The sequence below is a fragment of the Schistocerca serialis genome, chromosome 1 (assembly GCF_023864345.2).
Source record: "Schistocerca serialis cubense isolate TAMUIC-IGC-003099 chromosome 1, iqSchSeri2.2, whole genome shotgun sequence".
NCBI lineage: Eukaryota > Metazoa > Arthropoda > Insecta > Orthoptera > Acrididae > Schistocerca > Schistocerca serialis.
In genome coordinates this window covers 527224647-527252370 of record NC_064638.1, presented here as the reverse complement: position 1 = coordinate 527252370, position 27724 = coordinate 527224647, and the positions used below count along the sequence as shown (strand labels likewise).

At 36.4% G+C, this 27724-nt stretch overlaps 1 protein-coding gene across 1 annotated transcript; it reads right to left on the bottom strand.

Annotated features, from left to right (window-relative positions):
* Nucleotides 1–703: 703 nt before the first annotated feature.
* Nucleotides 704–20065, bottom strand: LOC126474787 (eukaryotic translation initiation factor 3 subunit I). The gene is made up of 6 exons (XM_050102266.1): nucleotides 19912–20065; nucleotides 19544–19790; nucleotides 8232–8384; nucleotides 7863–7990; nucleotides 1488–1688; nucleotides 704–1000 (listed from the first exon to the last, which is right to left on the bottom strand). The coding sequence occupies exons 1-6, from the start codon at nucleotides 19912–19914 to the stop codon at nucleotides 752–754; spliced, it is 981 nt and encodes a 326-aa protein (XP_049958223.1). The 5' UTR covers nucleotides 19915–20065; the 3' UTR covers nucleotides 704–751.
* Between the last annotated feature and the right edge of the window lie 7659 nt (nucleotides 20066–27724).

The following is a 27724-nucleotide window of genomic DNA, read 5'->3' as shown; positions in this document are numbered from 1 at the left end:
AATATTCAAGGCTACTGCTTGCCCCGACATGTTCACATACGGCAGAACATAATTAAGTGCCACATTTATGTAAAACAGAACTACCTACCTTATGGTTACATCCTTCAAAAAACCATAGGGGTTAAGTTACACCCTAATACAAGGAATTTCTACCTCATGGCTTTCTTCAACCCAAAGGTTGAGTTGAACACCACAATGCTTTTTTGGAAACAATCCTCATTTTTGGTTAATACAAAAAGCTAACTTATCACTTTACAGCATGTTAAGTTCATTCATCCCCAACAACAACACAGTATGAAAAACTGCAAACATTTCAGGAAAAAGTCCTCAAACTGACTGTCTTGTGTAAGACTCACATATCTAACTTTCTAAATTCATGTTTTGCTGCACTTAATATCCTTCCAATCTATGAAATTAACTGTAGTTATAATCAGCAAATCCTCTCACTCTTATTACAGTAACAGCAAGTGGTCCTAATATACATATATGGTAAACTGAAATACCTAAAAACCAATATTTTTCAGTAATAAGCTGCATAACTGATTCTATTATCTCTATCCTAAGCAGGAATTTTGGTGCCACATTTAAGAAACTAGAATTTACAATTTTGTATACAGTTAGAGAGGAAATTGTTACTATCAGTTGATCAGGAAAATAAAATGTAGACTTTATAAAATGTGGAAAATTTTAGATGAAAAAAGTATTTACTTGACAAAATTTATTTAGTATATGATACACCTTAATATAAGATTCAACAATCAAAAGTAAAATCAAAGTATGATTGATCAAAGCTTTGAATGCGGACATAACCATCCTCTCCGCCTGTACTGAAACTTCTCCCATCAGGGTGAAATGCAACGCTATTGATAGGACCGAAATGACCTTTCACACGTGCAAATTCCTCTTCAAATATAAGATGGAAGAATCTAGATTCAAATTTTCCAGATCTTGTTGATGTGGTTGTTACATCCATTGCTTCCTGACCACCACCAAGCACAACCTGGAATATCGTTTCACAATTATAATGTAACAAAGACATATCAACAAATAAAAGAAGAAATAATCTTAAAGGTTTCTTTACATATAAGACAAAAAATATATTGAACACTAAGCAGAACCTACCATATACTTTCAAAAGAAGAGCTTTTCGAAAAATGACTTTAAACTCATGACACATTTGAACACACCACCCTATAGCTTTGTAGCTTCATTGGCAAGAGGCTAAAAATTTGAATATTTCAGGCTCCATATACAATCAAATGAAGTTGATCGAACATGAGTTACCCAGAAAGTTAAAGGAGCCAGCAGAGGGAAAAATTATAGCAATAACACCTTTACTGACTGGTAACCTTCATGCCAGCTTGTATCTTACACACTAGACCGGTTCTTGCCCTCTATGTACCAATATCTTAGAATTTACTCTTAATATAGTGAGGTTATTAGCTGAGGAATCAACATTGAAGTGTTAAATATGGAAATTGACTTACATGGTGCTTTATAGGTGAAATTGCAGCACTATTGCAAGGTCGATCTGTTTTGTAGCACTTCAGACACATCAGTGTATCCGTATCAAATAATTTTGAAGTGTGGTCCTTTGATGCAGTTATAAACATTGTTCCATCCTTGCTCAACTGCATATCATTAATTGACCTAGTGTGGTCAGAGACAGAGGCCCTTTCTTTGCAGGACTGGGGAAAAAAAATCAGTGCTAGTACACTTACATTTTATAACAGAAAAAATAAACACTTCACTAATCATTTCACTTTGAACCAAGGAGAATTCTTGATATGCACTCTAATGTGTGTACAAACATTGTTACACTGAATATAAATAGCTCACAAACCCACTTATTACATGACAGATCCCAACTGCATTACAACAACTGCCACCAAAACCATACCCTTTAATAAATTCATGCTTTCACCATGTGCGTGCGGCTTTTAGTGAGTAACGCTCTTTGAAAACTAGTTTCAGCAGGAAATATTTTCAAACCTACATAAAAATACATTATAATAAAAATGTCTTGGTGGGATATGTTAACATGTAATGCATTATATTCAAGTTAACAGTTGCCTTGGCCAAGAAAATTAACATCAGACCCTTCTGTACTGCTGTCACACATTCTCCACATTACATAACACACAGATCTGTCACAATAATTGGATAGATAAGAAATCTACTCACCAAACGGCAGCAGGAGAGAACACTTACAAAAAAAGAATTTACATATGCAAGCTATCAGAGACAGTGGCTCCTCCCTCTGGCAGAAGGGCTGAAGGGGAAGAAAGAGGTGTGAAAGAAAAGGACTGCAGAGGTTTAAGAAAAGGGATAGTGTTCGGAAAAGTCACCCTGGGTCATGTGAGACTTACCGGATGGCTGGTATACACCCTACACCCTCTGCCTATGCCCAGCAACAAACACTATTCTGTTGCAGAGCATGCTCTACAACATGATAGTTGTGGGCTCGGTGCCTGTTTCAACACATGCACTTTCCGGATCCTTGCCCCAGACACCAGTTTCTCCAAACTCCGCAGGTAGAAACTAGCGCTACAACATGTCCTTGGTTCTCACCACCCTCCTGGCATCTGGCTTTAATTTATATTAATTTCTTCCTGATCAGCATTTGTTTCTTCACAGTAACTACTCCTTTCTTCACTCCATTTTAGTTTTTTTACATCTTTCACTTCCTGGACTATTCATTTTTGCCATCTCCCTCCTAACTCTTATGTACAACACACTTACATTTTCCCTCTCATTCCTCAAGCATGATGTTTTTGCAGTAATCTGTCTTGCATATCACCCTGTCTTCCACCTTTAAGCTCTCAGGTTTTCAAATCTCATTCAGTGCAGACCCCAACAACCAGTCTTTTCTTTTCATTCCGTCCAGTAAGTCTGCCCTGATCCAGGGTTTTTGGGTGACTTTTTCAAACTCTGCTCCTTTTCCTAAACCTCTCCAGTCCTTTTCATTCATCCCTCTTCCTTCCTCTTCAGCCCTTGTACCAGAAGGAGCCACTGGCTATGAAAGCTTGCACTCAAACCATTTTTTATATGTGTGTTCTCCTGCCGCCACTTGGTGAGTAGATTTTTTTATCTAGCCAATTACCTTATACTGTCAAAAATTTATTATTTTTGTTGTTAGATCTGTCACAATAGTATGACATGCACCAATAGATCTAATATCTGCAAATGGGGATTCTACTGTCCACATGACAGCAGAAGACCCATTTGCAAATGTTAGACTTATTAATGTATGTTGTATAACTGTGACAGGCCTGTGTTGCATGATATGGAGAACATCTGACATAAAAAAGAAGAAGGTTTAAACATTAATTTTCTTGACGAAGACAACTGTAAATTGGCAATGGGTGTAGGTCTTTGTATTAGCATGATATTTTTATTATAATATACTTCTATGTAAACCTGAAAATGGTGCTCCCTACTGAAACTTGTTTTCAGTGAGGCATTATTCACTGAAAGCATATGTTTGAACTGTTGACAACATTAAAAAAAAAAAATACATAAAAAATTATATATATGATTGAGTAATCACTTCATTTACAACCTGCAGCAAAATAGGCATGCTAAAGACGACAATGAGTGATCAGTTCTGTTATAAAACATATCACAATCTACACAATTTTAAATCAGTACTTTCACTGCAATGAAACTCAGAAAACAAAAGAAGCATTAAAATACATTCACAGTATAAAAATAAAAAAGTACTAAATCAGCCCAACATTTTTTTTCGAACTGAAAAAACTTTAATGAAGGCAAACACAAAAGTAGTAAAGAATCTGGAGTTTTTCGAATTTGATGACCTCAAATGCAAGGGTAGAAATTTAAGTACTTTAGACGGTATTCAGGAAATACAGTAAAACAGCTTAGGGGGTACTAACAAAGTCTGATTACAGATCTTTTTTATACCTTAATCTAAAATAACTTTGGGTTACCTCACCAATTAAGCTACTGAGTTACTCCATCCTCCCTAAAGAACAGTAATATTACCTGCACTTGGTTGGTTCTTCTATTCAAGTATAGACCACTGGTATAGAATGAGTAGTTAAGGAGAAACATCTTTAATCTACTTTTGAAAAGACTTCTGCCTTCTCATTTTATTTCCATTGGTAGATTATCTAAAAGTTTTACAGCTGTATATTTCACCCCTTTCTGTGCCAATGTCAGATTGATTCATTACAGGGTAATACAAAACTTTTCCCTCTAGTGTTGTATTGTTGAATATCTCTGTCACTGTCAAACTCAGGTCGTACATAAATTTCGCAAGCTAGGCTGTGGTTAGTATTTCCAGCTGCTTAAAGAGATACTTGCAAGAAGTACGAGTATCAGGTACACACACTTCTCTAATTACTTTCTTCTGCGCTATACATACATTTTGCCTAATCTCATATGGCATCAGTGAATGAAAATGTGCAAAATACGTTAAGTTACTTTTATATCACCAAATTCGGCAATTATTCTTACGGTATAAGTCACTTAACCTAAATATTTTACAAGTCAACTGTACAGTTTCCAGTTTAAGCTTTAATCAATATGTGCGCCTAAGCCATTAGAATTTTTCTGCCTTGTTTATTACTTCTTGTTGGTATATTACTTTAATAGGAGTTGGGAAATTTCTGACAGTATGAAACTGGATGAGCTGCGATTTTTCAATGTTTAAAAGTAGCCCAATTGTGTGAAATCATTAACTTTTAAAAATTCATTTACTATTCTCTCTGTTGTATCTTAGCTCGGCTCCACAACAATATTTATCATCAGTAAACAGGCCTAATTCTGCCTCCTGATTAAAATACAATGGCCAATAATTAAGATAAAGTAAAATGGTAAAGAGCCCATGATTGGTCCTTGAGGGGCTTCCTCTATAATTTCTCCCCATTCATCCTACTTAGCCGGAATACCAAGTGACTTTATTCTTCACAACAACTCATCCAGAACAGCGGCAGCATATACGACAGTTGGAACTTTAATAGTGGAAACTATTTATTTACAGCTCGTACAAAATAGATACATATTTCAAAGTTTTACTGACCTTCAAAGTAGTCACCAGCATTGTGTATAACCCATTGCCAGCGATGTGGAAGTCATAGGATAGTCTTAGCAGTGCTAGCTGTGTTGACAGTTCGAGTGGTGCGGTCTATTGCCCGATGAATTTTTAACATTTCTGAAATGAATGCCATGGAGTGTTTCCTTCAGTTTGGAAATCGAGCTGAACTTACAAGGGCTTAAGTTAGGGGAGTGCAGTAGGTGGTGTAGCACTTAGCAGCCCAATCAGTCAAACAAATCAGTAACAGCTTCCACTGTATGTGCTTGAGCATTGTCCTGCAAAATGATGGTCAGGTCCTGCAGAAAGTGTCATCACTTCTGTCTCTATGCTGTTCATTTTCGGAACACAACCTACGACCAGCTTAGAGACAGAAGTGATGACACTTTCTGCAGAATCTGACCATCATTTTGCAGGACGATGCTCAAGCACGTACAGTGCAAGCTGTTACCGATTTGTTTGACTGACGGGGCTGCTAAGTGCTATACCACCTACTGCACTCCCCTGACTTAAGCCCTCGTGAGTTCAGTTCGCTTTCTAAACTGAAGGAAATACTTCACGGCATTCGCTTCAGAGCTGCTACAAATTCGTCAGACAATACAGTGCTGCTCGAACTGTCAACACAACTGGCACTGCTAAGAGTATCCTATAGCTTCTACATCACTGGCAACAGGTTATACACAATGCTGGTGACTACTTTGAAGGTCAGTAAAACTTTGAAGTATGTATCTATTTTGTATTAGCTGTAAATAAATAGTTTCCACTATTAAAGTTCCAACCCTCGTATATGAAATGCATGTAACTAAGGACACAAAATATGTGCTTAGCAGGACACAGTTTTGGCTTATATTTGAGCTTTTGACTTCTAATTCTATAAGTATAAAAAACTATAAAATTCCAACTGCTGTGAGGTCTTCTCCTTGGGTGAACTGGAGCAGATCCAATTCATTTACACCTTGAGCTGTGATTGAGAAATTTCAGTACAGTGAATGTATAGCCCTACAGATCAGAAATATCCCACAGTTTTTAAAACTGAGAGCAGAATCTCCGCTTTGGACTTAACTGAAGTTGAAAATACCATAGAATTTGGCAGTTTCTAATAATACTTTAAAACTCTGTCCATCTACACATTCAATCAACCTCTAACAGATGCAAATTTAGCACTCGCTCACAATGAGAAATGCATTACAAACTGAACCATTTATGTAATTGCTACAATCAATTTGTTAACACTTAAAACATATCCTTGAGGAACAACCTCATACCTGTCTTGACAACTAGAATTTTTTAGGACAAAGTAACGTACACACCACAGATCTGCAGAGCGAGGACTGTCATGAATAATTTAACGCAAATCCAGTGTTTGACAGAATATAAAGTGTGTATCAAAAAATAGTAACTATTGTTTTATTTGAGATATGTGTGTGAAAAATGTACTGTTGCAAAGAGTGAACACTCAAGTTTTACATGGTTTAAGTGCTGGCATTTTAAACCAAAGGGTTACTGAACAATGGATTGGTCGCACTGAAACAAATGATTCAGCCCTACATTACAGGTCAACGCACCCGACTAAGTGATTATTTCTTGTGGGGGTTTATAAAAGACTATATATGTACCTCCATTACCAACAACAATGAGTGAACTGAGACACATTAATACTTACAGCAAATAGCAAAACTCTATCGCATTTAATTCTTATGCATTACTGAAAGTCTTTTCAAATGGCCCTCTTCTTAGAACTAACAAGGGAACCTCCCCATCGCACCCCCCTCAGATTTAATTATAAATCGGCACAGTGGATAGGCCTTGAAAAACTAAACACAGATCAGTCGAGAAAACAGGAAGAAGTTGTGTGGAACTATGAAAAAAATAAGCAAAATATACAAACTGAGTAGTCCATGCATAAGATAGGCAACATCAAGGAGAGTACAAGCTGAGGAGCGCTGTGGTCCCGTGGTTAGCGTGAGCACCTGTGGAACGAGAGGTCCTGGGTTCAAGTCTTCCCTCGAGTGAAAAGTTTACTGTCTTTATTTTCGCAAAGTTATGATCTGTCCGTTCGTTCATTGACGTCTCTGTTCACTGTAATAAGTTTAGTGTCTGTGTTTTGCGACCGCACCGCAAAACCGTGCGATTAGTAGACGAAAGGACGCGCCTCTCCAATGGGAACCGAAAACATTTGATCGCATGGTCATAGGTCAACCGATTCCTCCACAGGAAAACACGTCTGATATATTCTATACGACACTAGTGACGGCATGTGCGTCACATGACAGGAAAATGTTGTCGACCCACATAACTTGTACACTTGGCGAATGGGTAAAAAGATTCTTCTACCTTTCGATGTTTGTTTAGGTGTAGCATCCCCATACTAGGGCGCAGTTACCTCGCATCGGACAGTCTGACGGACAGATAATTATTGTCCGAAAATAAAAAATTAAACTTTTCACTCGAGGGAAGACTCGAACCAAGAACCTCTTGTTCTGCAGCTGCTCACGCTAACCACGGGACCACAGCGCCCCTCAGCTCACATTATCCTTGATGTTGCCTATCTTATGCATGGACTACTCAGTTTGTATATTTTTCTTATTTTTTTCATAGTTCCACACAACTTCTTCCTGTTTTCTCGACTGATCTGTGTTCAGTTTTTCAAGGCCTATCCACTGTGCCAACTTATAATTAAATCTGAGGGGGGGGGGGGGGGGTGTGATGGGGAGATTCCCTTGTAAGTAATTTATCTGATCAATTCTGCATAGCAGCATTTCATATGCCACAGACTTCATCAAACAGAAATAAAAAATAAACTCACTCTCAAGTCCCACAAGCGAAGAACTCCATCTTCATGCCCTGTTATTACAGTCTCATCTAGTATTCCCCAAACTGCTGACGTCACTCTTGGTCCAGTAACAGGTAACTTCAATATGGGTTCCTGCTGGCCTGATTTGTAAATTAAGTCATTTTATGATTTTGATACATAAAGATTGACAAGCAAATAATTTAAAATCACAATCAGTTTGAATGATGTGTAAAATGTTTCAACATTTTTCGAAGTTTAGTAGAAAGATGTGAAACTAAATCCACATATTTCACATTAAGTTAAACTATGCAACTTACATTATTACACATTGTACATAAGAAACTTTCAAGTTGCCATATCTTTGAATAAATAATAGCTTACCAATTGAATTGTCAGCATTTCTCACATCTATAACATGTATTTCACAGTTAAATCCATAGTGTTTATCTGTTGAGTACACTGCCATTGTAGCACTGTAACTAAAGGCACAGGTTCGAACAGAGGAATTGGCAGGGACTGTTCCAATATTAACACCTGAAAATAAAATTAAAAATTTATTGGATGCTCGAACTGCTGCAAATAAGTCAGGGGGGACTTGTTCCTTGGCAGAAAATCATTGTGGTGGTGATGGTGGTGCGAACTGGAGCTCCTCTAAAAATCAGAGAATGATCAGTGATAAGAATGAGCAAGGAGAAATTCACAAAAGAAGAATCAGGCAAGTAATCTAATTGGTGATACCTGGCAAGAAGAGCTGCCTTGAGAGCAGGGTCACAAATCTCTACTCTTTTCAGGAAGATATGATTCATCATAAAATATATGCATATTACTGAAGGAAGAAGTGTGACACTTAAATAGCTACATGCCACTCTTGTAGCAGTGGATCTGTTTCAAAGTAGTAAGTCGTCCTTCCTAAAAGTAATGAAAAAGTTGCGATTTCATCATATTTGTGGCAACAAGTTATTAACGGAACGCCAAGACATTACAGGCTGGCAGTGCTGTTTTCTCAAGGAATTAGTAGGTACACATTTTGGTATCATTTGGCTTGACGAAACATGGGTGGATGCAGAACACAGCTTAGGAAAAGTTTACTTTTTCACATTCATACAGGATGAATAGCTATTGGCTGGAAAAACGGTCTTGTATCTCAGGAGAAAGAAAATGCAAACCTGTTTAATACAAGAAATTAAAAAAGATTAAGAAATATACAACATACCAACTGAAGAAGCAACAGAACAATATATTTTTGGAAGGAAAGTGTTAACTTTAGGATTCCACAGCAGGAGCAGTAAGCGGAAAGGTGTGGAGTGGTCTCTGTTACATGTTCTGCAGATAATTTGAATAATTCTCTTCTTCAAATATTGTGGAATAAGGCAGCATACATGACATGTATATGTGCCTACTGCTAACATTAATACACATTAAATTTTTTTAGTCATAATCATACAACTACATTTAAAAACTAAGTGCTTTTTTATCTCTCCCAGGAAAGCTGCTGTCTCATCATCAATATTATAAGCTGGTGTGTATTCCTATCGCTAACTTAATATTTGATCATATTACAAGCTAGTGTTTATTCCTATCGCTAACTTAATATTTGATCATAAATGCATTAGAGGCCACATACACTCTGCACACACTTTGAATCTCTAAGAGAATTAAAAAAAAAAAAAAAAGGAAAAGAAAGAAAACTGGGTGGTACTTAGCCTTACAGTGTGAAATATTTAGTACAACTGGCAGGCAATGCACACGTGCTCTCCTAGCTTTTGAAAACATAGGTTTCTTTCTCAGAGAAGAGAGCAGCGTAAGTTGTGGAAAGTTGAAAAGAGAGTAGGTCTGTTGTGGGCACCTTGGAGTCTGAGTGACCCTGCTACTCACCTCAGAGGTTTTGAGTGGCACTTAAGAGAAACAAAGACTGCTTGATATTATTTAGCGGCTGGTTGAAGCCTTCTCAGACAGACGAAACACACAAACTTATATAACACACAGAATCGGTCCTGAGGAGTTCCAAAAATTAGAACTCTAGTGAATGAAAATTATATATAAAAACAAAGATGAGGTGACTTACCGAACGAAAGCGCTGGCAGGTCGATAGACACACAAACACAAACATACACACAAAATTCAAGCTTTCGCAACAAACTGTTGCCTCATCAGGAAAGAGGGAAGGAGAGGGGAAGACGAAAGGAAGTGGGTTTTAAGGGAGAGGGTAAGGAGCCATTCCAATCCCGGGAGCGGAAAGACTTACCTTAGGGGGAAAAAAGGACAGGTATACACTCGCACACACGCACATATCCATCCACACATACAGACATATATGTATCCTCAGTATTATTTCTAATGGCCATTTTGTAATAATGCTGTAGTTCATCAATCATTTTGCCTGTCAGCCTGCCTCTTATGGTTTTACCATCAGAAAGTTTCTTGTCCCTCCAACTTTGTTTCAACTTTCTCAACCTGGTGCCATCCTCTTCTGGACATGACCAACACATTACAGTTCTGTGATAACCTACACACCATAAGGCTGAGCAGCTACTACACTGTTATATGCTTTTGAGTCTCCATCGCCTACAAGCACATTCCTCTTTTGTTCACAGATCGACTAAAAATTTCAATAGCTGCAGAGGCCTCCATACCACCACTTGTTCTGTCATAATTTCTGTCACAGATATGCCCTTGTTCATTCCCTGATTTACACTTATAACAATGTTTGGTTAAAATCTGTAAATATATTACCCTTCCAGTATCCACACTGTTCACCATAGCAAGAGAATTCTTAGAACTGTAGCATCACTTCTGCCAAGTGCCAGCAAAAGCTACAGGTATGTCAGTCATACCATCATTTTACGAAATGACACCTATCGTCACACAAATCTTTGAAATTTTAGGCAGTGGAAGTTTACCTAGATATATTCACATTTCCAAAATGTAACTGTTGCAGGTCAACTACTTTTTCACTTATGATAAAAAGAAGTTGTATAGATTCAGGAATTCATAGACGAGCTCCTTTATAATTTAAAAATGCAGTAGTTCCTAGAGTTTTTGCAGTGGAAGCTTGATTCTTTTTTTTTTTTTTTTTTTTTTTTTTTTTTTTTTTTTTTTAGGTGAAGAGGAAAGTTTTTATTTTTATAGCCATGCTTCCTGTACTGAATATCCATCTAAGAAAAAATTGTAAATAATTTCTTTTAAACAAAAACCATGCAAGGATATAATTTTTTTAAGGTATTGCCCCCTCATAGATACTTTTGAAAAATTTACAATATTATTTAAAATATTCCACATGTCACAAAAATGAATCAGTTTGTAGAAATAATCGGAAGTGTGGAAAACAATGTTATTGTAAAAGAAATATTGAAGTTGCTAATTAATGACTACCATGTCACCACTAAATTGCAGAAGTTGGCTACACTGGATTTCTTTAGGAACACATCATATCTGAGACCACTGTTTTATTGCCACTACTAATTAAAAGTTAAATTGTTGCAGTTCGTAACTATTCATTACAAAACAAAAAGAAGTCCCCTAATATTACAATAATAATATGAAATACTTTTGTAACGAAACAATGGGATAGAATGATTTTTCATTATTTAATTACTTTTTAGGTTAAACCAATCATCTTTTGAATTCTTTATGACAAATATTGGTTATATGACTGAAGCAGTATGGAAAGTACAAGTGGACAGTGTTTTCTTGAACAGTATCTGCAAGATATATATGGTAACGCCCTGACTTGTGTGAATGAACTGACCAGTGAAGAACAAGAACTTTTATTATGGCGAAGCAACAGTCATTCATACTGTGATTTAAGTGTTTCATATGTGTGTGTTAAACTCAAGTACCTGCGCAGAGTCTCTCTGCATACGAAAATTTGCTGTAATCCCCTCAAGTGTCACAAACGATCTTTTTCATCTGGACTGCGTGTAATTAGTTTAGAAAAGGCAAATACATTCAAAATGACAGGCTTTAGCATTATTCCTAGGGAGAAAATGTGCCCAACCTGTATCAAACTTATTAATGAAAAACAAGCAAGTGATGACTCATCACCAGACTATATAAATGACAGTAATGCGAAGGTGCAGACTCCTGAAAAATCTGGGCTCAATACTAGCTTAGGAGTATCTCCTGCAAAGCTGCATTCAGTTGCTTGGCATAGTTGGTATACAGCAGCCAAACCAAAATTGTAATCAGCAGCTGGGGCTCTGAAAACTAAAATTTCACATACATATCAAGATGAGTTGGCTGATGATACAAGCACTGTCCCTGACAGTGATTTAACACAACTGGAAGAAAAGGCAAAACAACATGAACAACTCACGAACAAAATCAAACAGAAAATTGAATATGCAAATAATAGTGAAAAAATTTAGGTACTTACTCTTGTGCCGCCAACTTGGTCTCGACAGAAAGTCAGTTCCAAATTTCAGGTTTCTGAATATTTGGTGCGACAATCAAGAGCTCTTTTAATGGAGAAGGGTATTTCATTGATGGCTGAGCAGAAAAGAGGAAAGACATTGCCACATGATACAGTGCAAAAAGTAAAGAGTTTCTATTTGGATGATGAAAACACACGAATAATGCCTGGGAAAAATGGCAAAGTGAGCACCAGCAAAATACCTAATAACAAAAGTGTCTTGCTTTAAGTAATTTAACTGAACTGTATTCTCTCTATAAAAAAAAGTACCCTGAAGAGAGAGGAGGATTCTCAAAATTTGCTTCTCTTTGACCAAAACCGTATACTTGCAGGATCATCAGGAACACATACCGTATGTGTGTGCATTTACACCAAAACGTTAAATTGCTTCTAAATTCCATTTCTATTAAAGAAACATACCAAGATCTAATTAAAATAATAACATGTGATACATGTGAAAAATGCCCCACCGGTTCATTGCTTCAAACCCACTTAGAAAATGAAATAGAAAATTATGATCCTGATGAGATGATTCAGTACAGTCAATGGGCATCAACTGATAGAATGACTAACTGTTCAAATCACTTCTCCATCAGAATTCTGTGACACCCTTATTAAGAAAATTGAAAACTTACTCCTCACTCTTGTTTCTCAATCACATATTATCTGAAAATGAAGAAGGAAACACTTGACGAAGGATCAGTGTTAATTTTAATGGATTTCAGTGAAACTCTCAATTTTGTTGTTAAAGATGGAACAATGGCAGCTGCACTCTTCACACTGCCCATATATATTACAAAAAGGACAAACAGTTGCATGCAAAAAGAATTTGTATTGTTTCTGACTATCTACAACATGATATTGCCTTGGTGTAAGAGACTCAGAAGACTCTATTGAATTTCCAGAAATTCATCTTGCGTATGTTTAATATTTCACTGATGGTTGTGCTGCACAATATAAAAACTGTAATAATTTCAGAAATATCTGCTACCATGAACATGACTGCAACATAAAGTGCAGCTGGTCCTTTTTTACTACCAGCAATGGCAAATCTCCCTGTGATGGTATTGGTGGCCACTATTAAAAGACTTGTCACAAAAGCAACTTTGCAAAGAGTTTATAAAGTTAAAAAACTTACAGCTTCACAGGTATTTGAATTATGTCGCAAGAACCTGCAAGGCATTTCAGTTCTCTTTGTTTCAAAAGATGAAATGGTACAAGTCAGACATTACCTTTCCCAGCGCTTCATAGGGTGCAAAAACAATTCGTGGAACATGATCTATGCATCACATTGTATCAGTATCACCAACCAAGATTGGAGCAAAAAGGCAAAGCTGTGATACAGATTTTACTATCGTACATGATTTCTCAGAACCACTTCCGCCACTAATTCCAGAATACAATGTGCAACCCAACTGCTATGCTGCATGTGCTATGACTCTTCTTGGTATTTGGGAATTGTTGAGAAGGTGAATCGGGAAGAAGGAGATGTTACAGTAAGGTTCATGCATCCTCATGGACCATCCCAGTCCTATTGGCCTGATAATGATGTTTCTTTCTCTCATATTCTGTCTGAAGTTGATATCATCACAGCAACAGGTCATATTTATTCTCTGAACAAAGAGTCCTCAAAGTTGGTGGAAGAAAAGTTGTTCTCACACAAAAAATATTATCTAAGCATCAAAGTGTCTCGTCCTATGTGTAGTTCTGAATCAACTTGAATGAAGATTGAAGCACCAACATTTTGTGCAGTGTTGACAATATTGACTTTTGACAAAATGCTTAAATATTATAAACAAAATGCTATATATTTTTTACACTGAGTTAATTTGGTTATGACAGAGGTAAGAAAGTGTTCATATGTCATGTAACATACAAGTTGCCCTATTTTATAATGTGTAATTTTATTTCATCTATTGTCATTTTTGTGCAATTTGGATATTGTTATGTGTACTTATGTTGTTAATGTCTATTGGGTAGTAATTGTATTTCTCTCCGTGTGTGTGTGTGTGTGTGTGTGTGTGTGTGTGTGTGCGTGCATTTTTTGTGACGAAACCTTATTGTTTGTAGACAACTTTCTAATTTTTTCAGTTTTCCAGAGGGGAGGCAATTGTCCAAAATATTTTTCTAATTTAACAATAAAAGTAAGTAAAATTTACAAATATTTAATTGGACAATTCTAACATGTTTTCAGTAACTGCATGTCTGAAAGGATATTCAGAGAAAAAACTGTCAGCATACCATTTTTTGTTTAAAAACTGCAGCCAATTTTCAAATTTTTACAGTCTGCTTTGAAGTAACACACTGCATCAAACTTTCCGCAATTGCTACCAACAGAATGTACATAAAGCAATAAAAAATGGCAAAAGTTCATGATATGAGATACAAAGGCAGTACACAAAATCTCAGTTCACAACTAGATAATGGGTGTCATAGCCTGAATGACTTGACATGGAATAACCCACAGAACATTTATTTTTCAAAGTTTTAATGATTTTCCTTATTTCACAAGAGGTTGTTAGATGAAAATTGATCTGACTAGGATTTCTCAAAACAGACTCTTTCATGTACCACATGGCTTTTTCTTTCGAACTATTCTAATCAATTTCTTCACTTACAGTTAAGACATGGTTGTTAAATATGAGGGCGAGTCAAATGAAGACATATAACACTTTGCTCAGTGATGTACAGTTACACCGTAAAAAGCACAGACAAATTAGAAGTTTTCAACCATGGAATTTGGTAATTTTAGACCATGCAATTCAATATGGGCACAGCATAGCCACTTGAGAATATATATGATATGAAAGTTAATGTAAGGAAAACAAAACAAGAGGAAATGGAATCTGAAAATAATGAAGAATGGGACAACATAACATTTTATGAACGAACAGAATATATAAGCCCAATTTGGAACTAAACTCTACATGTATCTGACTAAATTTAAGATTACTTTTTTTTTCACTTCAAGTTCTGTAGGACCAAATTGAGGAGCAAATCTCCAATATCATGGAACATGTCAGTACATGAAATTACAACATAAAAGTAATAACAGATGAAAATAAAATGTTTGTGAACCCGAAAAAAGTAACTTAATAAATTTAAGGAAACGCAATCAACAATACAACAAGAATCAGTTTAATTTTTCAAGGAACTTCTCAACAGAATAGGAGTTACCCATGAGGAAATTCTTCAGTTTTGATTTGAAAGTGCACGGATTACTGCTAAAATTTTTGAATTCAAGTGGTATCTTATTGAAAATGGATGCAGCAGTATACTGCACAAAAATATCCTTTTAGAATGGGAAGAGTTACACCAAAATATAATACTAAAAATTACAGCGTTAAATCTTTGAACAAGATCCTGAAAGGGGGCTTTCCACAACAGTTTACTATATCTGAACACCTAGAAATTTGAACTGTTCAGTTTCACTAATCATATGCCCATTCTGTGAGATTAAAACGTCAGGTTTTGTTGAATTGTGTGTTAGAAACTGTAAAAACTGAGTCTTATTGTGATTTAGTGTTAGTTTATTTTCAACAAGCCATGAACTGCACTATTTGAAATCAAGCCAATGTTGCACACAACATCCCTTGCCACCATCATCATCATCAGCAAAAAGAAATATTTTAAGAGTTACTTGTAATACAAGAAGGTATATCATTTATATAAATAAGGAACATGAGTGGCCCCAACTGATCCCTGTGGCACCCCCCACTTGACCGTAGCCCACTCAGACTCCACATCATAGCCACATCGTGAATAATGACCTTTTGCTGTCTGTTGCTACAGTAAGAGGTGAACCAATTGTGAGCTACTCCCTTTATTCCATTATGGTCCAACTTCTGGAGCAATATTTTGTAATCAATACAATCAAACTCCTTAGGTAAATCAAAAAATATGCCTATCGTTCGAAACCTTTTGTTTAACCCATTCAGTACCTCACAAAGAAAAGAGAATATAGCATTTTTAGTTCTTAAATGAGATCTAAAGGCAAACTGTACATGCAATACAAAATGATCAATTATCTTTACATACACAGCCTTTTCAATAACTTTAGCAAACACTGATGGCATAGAAATAGGTCTAAAATTATCAACATTATCCCTTTCTTCCTTTTTATAAAGTGGCTTTACTGCCCAGTACTTTAACAGTCCAGGAAACTGATCATTCCTAAAGGAAAAAATACAAATATGGCTAAATACAGGGCTAACATGTGCAGCACAGTACTTTAATATTCTGCTAGGCACTCCATCATAACCATGAGAGTCCTTAGTCTTCAGTCATTTAATTATTGGCTCAATCTCCCCCTTGTTTGTATCACATAGGAGTATTTCAGACATCAATCAGAGGAGTATTTCAGACATCAGTCTTGGAAAGGCATTTGTCAAGAAAGTTATATGATTCCCTGAAGAAACTAAATTTTTATTTAATTCACCAGCAATGCTCTGAAAATGATTGTTAAATACTGTACATATATCTGATTCATCAGTAACAGAAATATTTTTACTACGAACTGACGTTATATCGTCGACCTTGTGCTGCTGACCAGACACTTCCTTCGCAACTAACCAAATGGTTTTAATTTTATCATGTGAATTAGCTATTCTATTTGCATACCACATACTCTTTGCCTTCATAACAACAATTTTCAGCACCTTACAGTACTGTTTTTAATGGGCTACTATAGCTTAATTGTGACTACTTCTAACATTTTGATATAATTCCCACTTTGTTCTACATAACGTACTTGCCCCACTTGTTAGCCACTTGTGCCGCCTACTACTGCTAGTACCCTGTTTAGGAAGTTGTAATCGAAAGCAACTCTCAAAGAGCATGAGAAATGTTTTAAGGAAAGCAGTATTTATAATCTATGTTGTCGGCAGTATAAACACCCTGCCACTCTTGTTCCTTGAAAAGGTTTAAAAACACTATTGCTGTTGGATTAACTTTCCTATATAGTTTGTGCATCATGATCTGAAAGGCCATTCACCCTTTTACTAACAGAATGCCCATCTAGTAATGAAGAATGAATAAAAATACTGTCTATCGCTGTGTTACTCTTCCCCTGCAAACTAGATGGAAAAAACACAGTCTGCATCAGATCATATGAATTTAGGAGATCTACCAACATCCTTTATCTTGCACAATCATATACAAAATTAATATTGAAGTCACCACATATAGCTAATTTCTAGTACTTCCTACAAAGTGAATCAAGAACCCTCTCAAGCTTGAGCAGAAATGCTCTGAAGTCAAGAGCGTCTGATCCCACCCATCGGCTTTGACCCATGACGTAAGGCTGTTGTGGTGTGTGACGCCACGATGGCGGGGAATTTAGTTCGTGAGAGTGGTGTGTTTGTAGGTGTCGCTTTGATGCGATCGGTGGTGCTCTCTGGTGGTGTGTTAGGTGATATTTTTGGTTTAGTTTGCGAGTGTGGCGTCGTGTGTGAATTTTGGTAAATTGCTTTTTTTATGTCTTTGGTAGGTATGGATATGACTGACAGGGTCAACAGTTTTCGGTTGTCAGCTATGATGGGGGACAGTGCATTGTCTCTAATAAAATTTCCTCAACTATTCGGACTTTTGGATGAAGTCGTGAAGTGTTCAGTATGTTGTGAAGAAATGAGGCTTACTTAAAGTTCCGGCGTCTCAGACCACGTACAGCTGTATGTGGAGATGTCGTAAGGATAAGAGGTCAAGGGAAGTGTTCGATCCCAATGTGTGGCTGTGAATGTTGGTACTGATATCGGGAGATGTTTTTGAGCTATGTAGGTCAAGGGAAGGGTTAGGTCCTAATTTATGGGATCGGGAGCTGCTGTTGAGCTATATAGGTCAAGGGAAGTGTCAGATTCCAGATGATATTGTGTTTAGTGGTATTTGGGGAGATTTGTAATGTCAGTTTTTTTCGTCGTTTTGTGTGGTTTTGTATGGGGGTGGGTATCTAAATTTGTTTATATTTAGTTTGTCCCCACCCAAAAACCCCCTATTTCCCACGCTTGTCCCGTTAGTGTCATTAGGCTTTTTGTGGAAGGTGTGTGTGTTTGTTTTTCCATGTATTTTCGTTGTCATAATGTGTATGTAATAACTTTATATGTGCCATATTGGAATCGTTGTTTATGGTCATTTCTGCAATAATTGTGATGTCATGGGTCAAAGCAGACGGGCAGGATCGGACGCTTCCGTATTTCCAGTGACCTAATATAAACAACAACAAATACAAGTTTAGTTTCATTAAATTTAACTGCCCCTGCAGAACATTCAAGTATCTGTTCAGTGCAGTGCCATGATACATCTATGGACTCAAATGGAATACTGGTTTTTACATACACACCCACTCCCCTATTCCAAAAGGAACTCCTTGAAAAACAGCCAGCTAATCTGTATCCTGGTAAAAGAAGCCTCTGAATTGTCAAATTATTTAAGTGGTGCTCCGACATAGGCATACCAATATTTTCGTATGTACCTATATGCTTCAACAAGGATGCACCCACTGGCATGATGTATTTGCATATTTCTGCATGCATTTTTTTCATATTTTAGTTCTTTTTAAGAAACAAGGAAGCAGTTATAATTTGCCTTCTTCATTCCTTCCACATACCTGAATTCTCTTCTGGACAATAGGATTTAAAGAACACTGTGAATGAATGATAACCCCACTAGCGCTCAAACTTCTGCTGCCAGCTGCTGTACAGAAGAGACTTGCACAGAAAATCAGAGCAGCATGGATGATGGTGAAACATACTAACATAGATGATATGCCTAATGCACTGTAAATAAAATAATTTCCCCTGTGTTTGAGATACTAACATTCCAGTGGACCATAAGTAACATGTTTACACATTAGTGGGGAATGTCAACAGAACAAAATGAATGACACACAAAAATTACAACAAGAGAAATAACATAAAAGGGCAAAGGCAAGAGAAATGAAATAAAATGGTAAATAAAACAGTCTATGAATTCTAAAATACTAGGGATATGACAAAAGAGAAGCGTATGTTGGCAGCAATAGGCCAACATCTAATAGGCAGTATGTCAACAAGTGGACACGGAAGGCTTGACAATTTTGTAATGAGAACTGTAGTCTGCAATAAGCAGGGAATTGCAAAAATCCATATAGACTCCTCAGGCATTCAACGATCCCAAGAAGATTAGCATCATAAACTTGTCGGAAGTGAAATACAATGAATTAAAGAGTGACGAGAGAACAAATCCAATAGCAAAGGCATTTAAAATGAGTACGTTATTTCATGGCTTCATCCTGACGATAACTACTTACCTGTTTCACAGTCCCATAGTTTAACTGTATTGTCAGCAGCCCCCGACATAAAACGTGTGGTATCCCAGTTGACATCTATCGTCCATACTGCTCCCGAGTGACCATTGAAAGTGCCGAGCCGTTCTCCATTCACAGAATACCAAACGTTCGGTTCTTGGCCCTTAGATGCTGAGAACAGTAGATCCCCTTCCCTGTTATACTTAATTTGTGTGATGGGACGATCATGTCCGTGGAGCAATAAGGGTTTCTGAAATAGGTTCATAATAAAACGTGTTAAATATCCAAACACAAAGTCCACATTTGCAACAATCAAAGGTAAATCAGCTCTTACAGGTGAATAACAATAATAATAATAATAAATACACTACCATATTTACAAGCCTTGCGAATACAAGTGTCTCGTACCCAATACCCACATGCAGCAGAAACTGTCAAATACTCTAATCGTAAAGATATTTCATTACAAAGATCGTATTTAGGAACGTGGAGCAGTTTAGTCTGTGGAGTGTCTCGCGCCAGTAAAACGCCTGGCTGCCCTGACGTTTCGGACCGGAAATTGAAGTCACATGACCATACCCGCACGGCTTCAGAGACCACCTGTATGCGCCTGTTTAACCATTTTGAAAGTAGCTGTTGAGATGTGTGCGACGCTTGTCTACTCCCATATCGCTTGCTTATCATCATTCCGTCTGCTTTCTTTGTTATTTTTTGGATTTGTTTCTGTTGTTCAATATTTGCTCTTGGACTTTCCTTTTTTTAAATATTTAGTTGATGCTATCAAAGAGATGAATACAGGAAGCGGGTTCAAAGTCATGTGGTCTGTAATAGTTAAGTTACTCAGAGATGAAGAGGCTCGCTCATGATAGAGCAAAGTGGAGAGCTGATTCAAACTAGTCTTCAGACTGAAGATAACAGCAACTACAACAACAACAATGTTACGGTGATGATTGTCCTTGTTTAAACAGTCTGCCCCTAACGTTAGTTTTAATAAACGAGTCTCCTTAATGTAGATACCCGGTAAATGCAGAGAACTTGAGCTCTTAAGCAGGGTCTTCACAGGGGTTTCTAGGCTAGGTAGGTTTCTCTATGATTCTAATGGCCTTTTTTTATATTCTGAAATTCGCTTAATTGCTGCCAAATTATCTCAGAATATGACACCATATTTAAGGTGGGAAAGACAGTAGGGATAGTAGGTACTCTGAATTGTTTTTTCACTAGACATCCAAATTTTAAATCACATTGAAGGTGAAGCTATTTACGTATTTCATCACAAACGCAGTGATGGAGTTAATAAATATGCTTAATCAGACAGCTAGTCACACAACTAAATCTCAAATTGGGATAGTAGGCACACACACAGCGCGTATATAGCAAGCTATTAAAAGTGATTTCATCGTTCACAAATTAGCAACCATTGTATGAAAAACACTTACTTACTTACTACACTTTCTTCTGTTAACATTTTTGTCTTTGTATTAGTCTTTGTGGAAAATATACTTTACACTAATCGTATTTCTGTGGCAAAGGAAAACAGCATAAAGCTTTCAAAGGAATACTGAATATGTGATTGAAACATATACACCACCCTTCTAGTGATTTACAGCAATAATTGTATTACTATTGTATGCTAAAAATGTCTTATTCCGAAAGCAAACAAAATTTGGGTGAGTCATTATCACAAGGATGTTCTGTACACATTCATGACACTACATATGATAGCAAGCTAGACTTCAATTTTCGAATGAATAAATCTTAGTAGTTTTACCTTTGTTGGGATAAAGGTGACAATCAATTACCTTTACCAGTGACACAGATACCTAGAAAATGTAAGTGTTTCATATCAAACACCAAATGCTTACAGCGAAATGTTTATGAAATTAATGTAATTTATAGACACACTGTAAAAGGTACATTTAAGATAGTTGTATAAATATGTTTAAAGTGATCGTCAATGTGCCAGTAGTATGTGATGTGTCCTTGATGTATTAATTTTGGGAGAAAAGCCTCAATAACGTAATATATTTCTCAATATGTAATGCACAATGATAACTTAACCACACACATTATAAGAAATGTTGACTAGTGTTTAATCCTGGATCTACTTCTGCTATGGGGCAACACACATGTGCTACGAAAATAATAACCAAACGCTTTTTTTTCTGCCTGGCAAAAGTTCTTAAGCACACTGAAATGTAATTCGTACCATATTTTTACCCTTTAATAACAGTCAGCCATTTTAGTATACTTGCAAATTTATTTAGTGAATATAAATAACTGACAGATCAACATGAGCAAAAGCACACAACTTTTATAGCTATGAATATACAATCACATTCCACTCGACCACAAGGTTCTGCATCATCCGTTCATCTGCTTTGCAGCTGGGCATGTACACTGAACGGCAGCTAGTCATATGAAGCTTGTTGCAGGTCTGAAACGTCAAAGTGACCAGGCGTTTTACTGGAGCAAGACACACCCATCTAGACTGTGGTCACAGTGGCACCAACATGGGTGGATTCCACTGCCAAACAACGTCAGCTGGGGATGGCCGACATTTTCGGATCAGTATACCACTACAAGAATGGTTATACTGTAACTGATAGTTTGAATCTATGGACTGAAATCGCAGGTCATGTTTACTCCAAAGCACAGTAAAATTTTTATTGGAAACTTTAGGTGTAAATTATAAACTTAAAAAAATCATTTCTTAAAGTGAGAAGGATCTCATATCTTATGCTTATGATTATTGTTGTGGTTCTTTTTTGGGTTGTGCTAGGTGGACATTAGCTGCCTTCTTTATGCCAGGAGGGTAATGATTCTGTTACATGAAGTGGTCTGCAACTGTGGTGTATTTGTCTCCATTTTTTAGTGTTTCAGGTGTTCAGAGTGTCTTAGTCTAAACTTCGTATTTATCTTTCACATATATTCTGAATGACTGTCATTGAAGGTTACCTGACATATATCTGCACAACTTGAAATAAATTGAGCAAAACATAGCGTTTGTAATCATGATTTTCGGGGTCACCACCAATCATCCCAGCTATGTAAGCCCGAACACTCACAGGTGAAACACTTTCGGATAATGAAAGCTAATTTCGACTACCCATATTTCTAGAGGTTTGGTTCAAGCTCTATTGAAAATCCCATACTCACATTAAAGATGCAGTTCTCCCATAAGTAAAACTAGAAATGACAGTTCAGTGCGTGATATCTGACAATTACATCTTCCCAATAGTTAGACATATACAAAGTTCTGAAAAATACAGTTTCAAAATTTATGTGTGATATGTAGGACACTGTTTACGATGTCCTAAAGATTAATTTAAAATTCACTCTTGCACCCCAAATACTGCCAAATATATTTATTCTATATCGAGTTCTGGAACTATGCTTTTTGCAAATACACTAAAAACACTGTAATATAGTTGATTTCCTGTATTAAAATCTGCACTAAATCTGAAATAATTCTGTCACGAGAAAGCTTCCTTTCTTAAATCCACTGGACAAGTGTTTAAAGAGTATTGAAGTTCCCAGTAGCAGAATCTGATTATCTGAATATGCTGCCAGTGCCAAAATAATTCTCACCATTTTTAGAATAAAGTGAGCTGCTGTGAAACCAGAAGCTACCTTCCATTCATTAAATAATACTTGCTCACTCACATGCCAGTTTTATCCATGCATCATATAATGGAAGCATCATCTGCTTTCAGCATGTAACTTGACCATTATGTGCTCACAGCCTCATTCACAACACATTTATATAACAAGGTTGCACTTCCTACCACTATAGCATAATAAACCAGACTTGGTACAATGTGTTTTGGAGAGACCCTAAATGTGGTGTATCATTCAAATTGCATTTTCATAATACGCACATATAAATACGAAAAACATCGAGAATTGCATGCTAGATTCAAAGACGCTTATTGGTGGTAGGAGAAGGAAAGTGGCGTCACTAAGTTAAAGTATTTTTAGCTTTTTTGGCATGATATTTTTCCATTCATCTCATACATTCCTAAAAATTGTTTGTAATTTCAATAATTGATGACAGAGTTTACAGTATTCATCAAATTCTTTTTAGACACTTTTAGATCATTTACAAGCATTCAGCATCTTCTTAGAGCTAATGCCACATCACAGCACTCATCTCCAAGCACAGAGGCTTCATAGTATCCATCCTACACTTGGAGGTTAAAATCTGACCTGTTTCCTGCACAGAATAGATTCTATCCTCGCTTAATCTCCTCGACCCCACCAAAAACGTACTATTGGGCTCACTGGTCGCAACATGCTGCCTCGTAGTTGTCACCCCTTGCAATAGCAGCACAGCAAATGGCCAGCAAGCTACACCTCTGAATATGTACCCAACAATGCGAAGCTTTGTTCATGACACTTCCTGGCAAAGCAGCAAATGAAAAATGTAGGAGGCTTGTATGGAAGTTAATACCTGCATTATTTAATGTACCAAACAAGTCATGATACCTGTGGTGGAAGGTAAAACAACACAGATATGATAATGGAACGTTGAAAGTAGTAAAACTACTCATATTTCCTGACACAGAAAAAATATTCGCTTTCAAAGCAAATTTACAAAAATATTTGGGAATTTGAAATTTGAGTGAAGTGTAAGAACAGGCAAATCATTACTCTATACGAAATGTTTACATATGAAGGAAAATGCCTATGATAATAAAACAAACAAGAATATAAATATATGCTTCTTATGTGTGAAATACGTATTTATATTCCCTTGCTTACAGCAGAGTAAGTTGCAGTTATGAACATATCGACGGTATTTCTTCATGAGTAAGCTACAGCTAATGCATTGAATCAGTGAGATTCAGGTGGTTTTACATTTATCTGATGATAATTCACATCTTTTGATAATTTACCACCACATGGAATATAAAAATGTAATAGCTATTTTCTCAATCAAGTAGAAAAGTAATTAAAAACGAACATTAACCTTATGATGCATGTAACTGTTTGCTCTCTCAGCAATTGGAATGCTAGTGTTGCTTCAGTTGGAAAAGGGTAACAACTTTCGCAGCAGAGAGTATCACAACTGTACATGTTGATTGTGGAAGAAAGGAACATTTATCGCCAACATAAATCCACTCCAACAATTATATTGTGATAAGATTTTTCCAGTGTAGGGGTTGACCAATCACAAATGAAGGGGCCAAAGGAACAGTTCGCTATAGTGACAGAATGAGCAAGGAACGACTTATAACTTCTAAGGAATGCACATTCACCGTTCACTTTCATCACTGTCAGTCTCTTTTTCTGTACTGGAACTTTACGGTGATATTCAGACACAACCTGAAGTATATCCCAATATTTTTAAAATTATTTATAACAGTATTCCATGAGCTTGACATCTGTCTCAAGTGGCAGTTTCAAATTTTTATTAAGAGCATTGATGACACCTTTATATTCATTCCACTGGGAAGAATCTGTCTTAATGAACTTGTCACTCAAGTCAAATCTGTTTAGAGATACACCAATTATTTAGTAACAAAGTGTTCAATTCCATTATCAACAATTTTTGGGACTTAACGATGCTTAATTGACCCTTATTTAGTTTCATCTGTTGATTCTGATTCATGATTCAGCGTAATTTTCATTTTTTATTCAGAGGATTAGGGCAACAGAACAGGGGAATAGGAACCATAAATGATTTTTCAATTACTGTAAAGCCAGATTTGGGATATCATTATCAACGACTTTATTTGAAGGCATTCTGAAATCCAGATATGGTGCTTTGGCTTCTGAAGCAGCATAGGCTCATATGTCAACATACATGTTGTAAGGAAAAACAAATATAACAAATTACCAGCTGTCCTTGTGGTTGTAATTCAACTTCATCATGCAACTGGAAACTGTGACAAGATCTTCAACACGAAAACGCAGACCTCCGGCCTACAGCCAGGATTTTTTATGGGCAAGAACACCAGTAGCTCCCTGCTAGCAGCAAACCAAAGGAAAACCGGTGCAGAGCAAAATCTTCATGAACCAAAACTACAAGAAAACCCGGTGAGTGGTGTCAAAAATCGTTCCATTGGGAAACAGTCACTATTATCCTTTAAAATATTACACCATAATGTGCAGTCAATGTTTAATAAGTTACTAGAAATAGATCTCTTCCTAAAAACAAAACCACACTTAGATGTTCTCTGTATTACTGAACACTGGTTAGCAGAAGACAAAATTAAAAAAACGCCACTTGGCGAATTTACTCTAGCTGGTTATTCTTGTCAGAACAAAAGTAAGGGAGGTGGTACAGCAATCTATGTCAAAAAATATTTAAGATACAAAAGCCTCAAAAAGTACAATAATATGCAAATAGAAACAGACTTTGAATTCTCCTTAATTATCTTAACAAACTATAACCTATTGGTACTGAATGTATATAGAGCCCCTGATGGGAACATCCAAACCTTCATACACTCCCTCGAAGCACTACTCACAAAAATTCTCTCACTAAACGAAAATCTATTAATAAGTGGAGACTTTAATATTGACTTCCTCACACCTGGAAAAAACAAAGATGAATTGTTGAATATTACAAATTCATTCAACCTATCCCCAACTGTAAACACACCAACCAGGATCACAAAAAATTCAAAAACAGCTCTAGATCAGATTTTCATAAACACAGACAAACTACACCACTCAATCAAAGTCATCAGCACAGGTTACGGTGACCATGAACCCCAAATACTAACAGCGAATTTAAATTACGTAGGACAATATCCCACAAAAACCAAAATGCAAAGGCAATTTAATGATGATAATATAAGGCTTTTTAACTATCTGTTAATCGCTGAAAACTGGGCAGAGGTCTATAAAGAAAATGATGTAAACTACATATTTAATTCCTTCCATGAAGCATTTCTCCACCACTTCAATACTGCATTTCCATTGAAATCCAGGAAAATCGGAAACAAACACACAAACTCATGGATAACAAAAGGGATAAGGATTTCCACCCAAAAAAAAGCGTGACTTAAAAAATCACGTGAAACACCATGACGTCGATGATCAGTTTAGGTCATATTGTAAGACCTATTTTGCAGTCTACAGAAAAGTTATCCAACAAGCAAAAAAAATATACAATGATAAATTTATAAAGGAATCTAACAATAAAATGAAAGGCTTGTGGACAGTTGTAAAAAATGAAACAAACAGTAAGCAGCAGGTTATACACAAAACATTAAAACTAAACCTAAATGATGAAGTCACATCAGATCCCCAAAAAATAGTAAATGGTTTTAGTGACTATTTTAGCAAAATAGCAGAAAACCTGATAAAGAACAACTGCTACAGACCAAATACTCAACACCAAACACTAATAGAAACCATACCAGTACAGGCATCAATGTTTCTTCACAAAGTCTCCAATACTGAAGTTCTTACAGCTATAAAAGGACTAAAGAATAAGTACTCCAGTGGTAGTGACAACATTCCTGATTTAATTGTAAAGAAATGTGGAGAATCCTTTGTAGAACCCCTAACCCACATAATAAATGGATCCTTTACAAATGGAGTTTTCCCTGACCTACTAAAGACTTCTAAAATTACCCCACTTCACAAAAAGGGCTCTAAAAATGATGTAGCCAATTACAGGCCGATAGCACAACTCAGCTCATTCTCAAAAATATTTGAAAAATTATATTACACCAGATTGGAAGACTTTACTAATAAACTATCCTTATTGACAAAACACCAGCATGGTTTTAGAAAGCAAAAGACAACTACCACAGCTATTTATGAGTATCTCAACAAAACCTTAAAAGTACTACTGGTATCTTTTTAGATTTATCCAAAGCCTTTGATGTAATTGACCATACCATACTCCTTAAGAAGTTAGCAAATAAAGGTATAAGAGGAATTGCAAACAAATGGTTAGAATCTTACCTGTCAAACAGATTTCAAAAAGGTGAAATTAATTTTGAAAAAAAGAATACAACCACCCATCGATCTACTGCCCACTCCTCTGACACAATGCCCATTAGATATGGTGTGCCACAAGGCTCAATCCTGGGACCCATACTGTTTCTGCTATACATTGATGATATAAGCACGAAGCTTGCTACAGGACATACCACACTATTTGCCGATGACACAAGTACTGATACAGATGACCACAACCAAAAAATTAAACCGCTTATGTCGTCA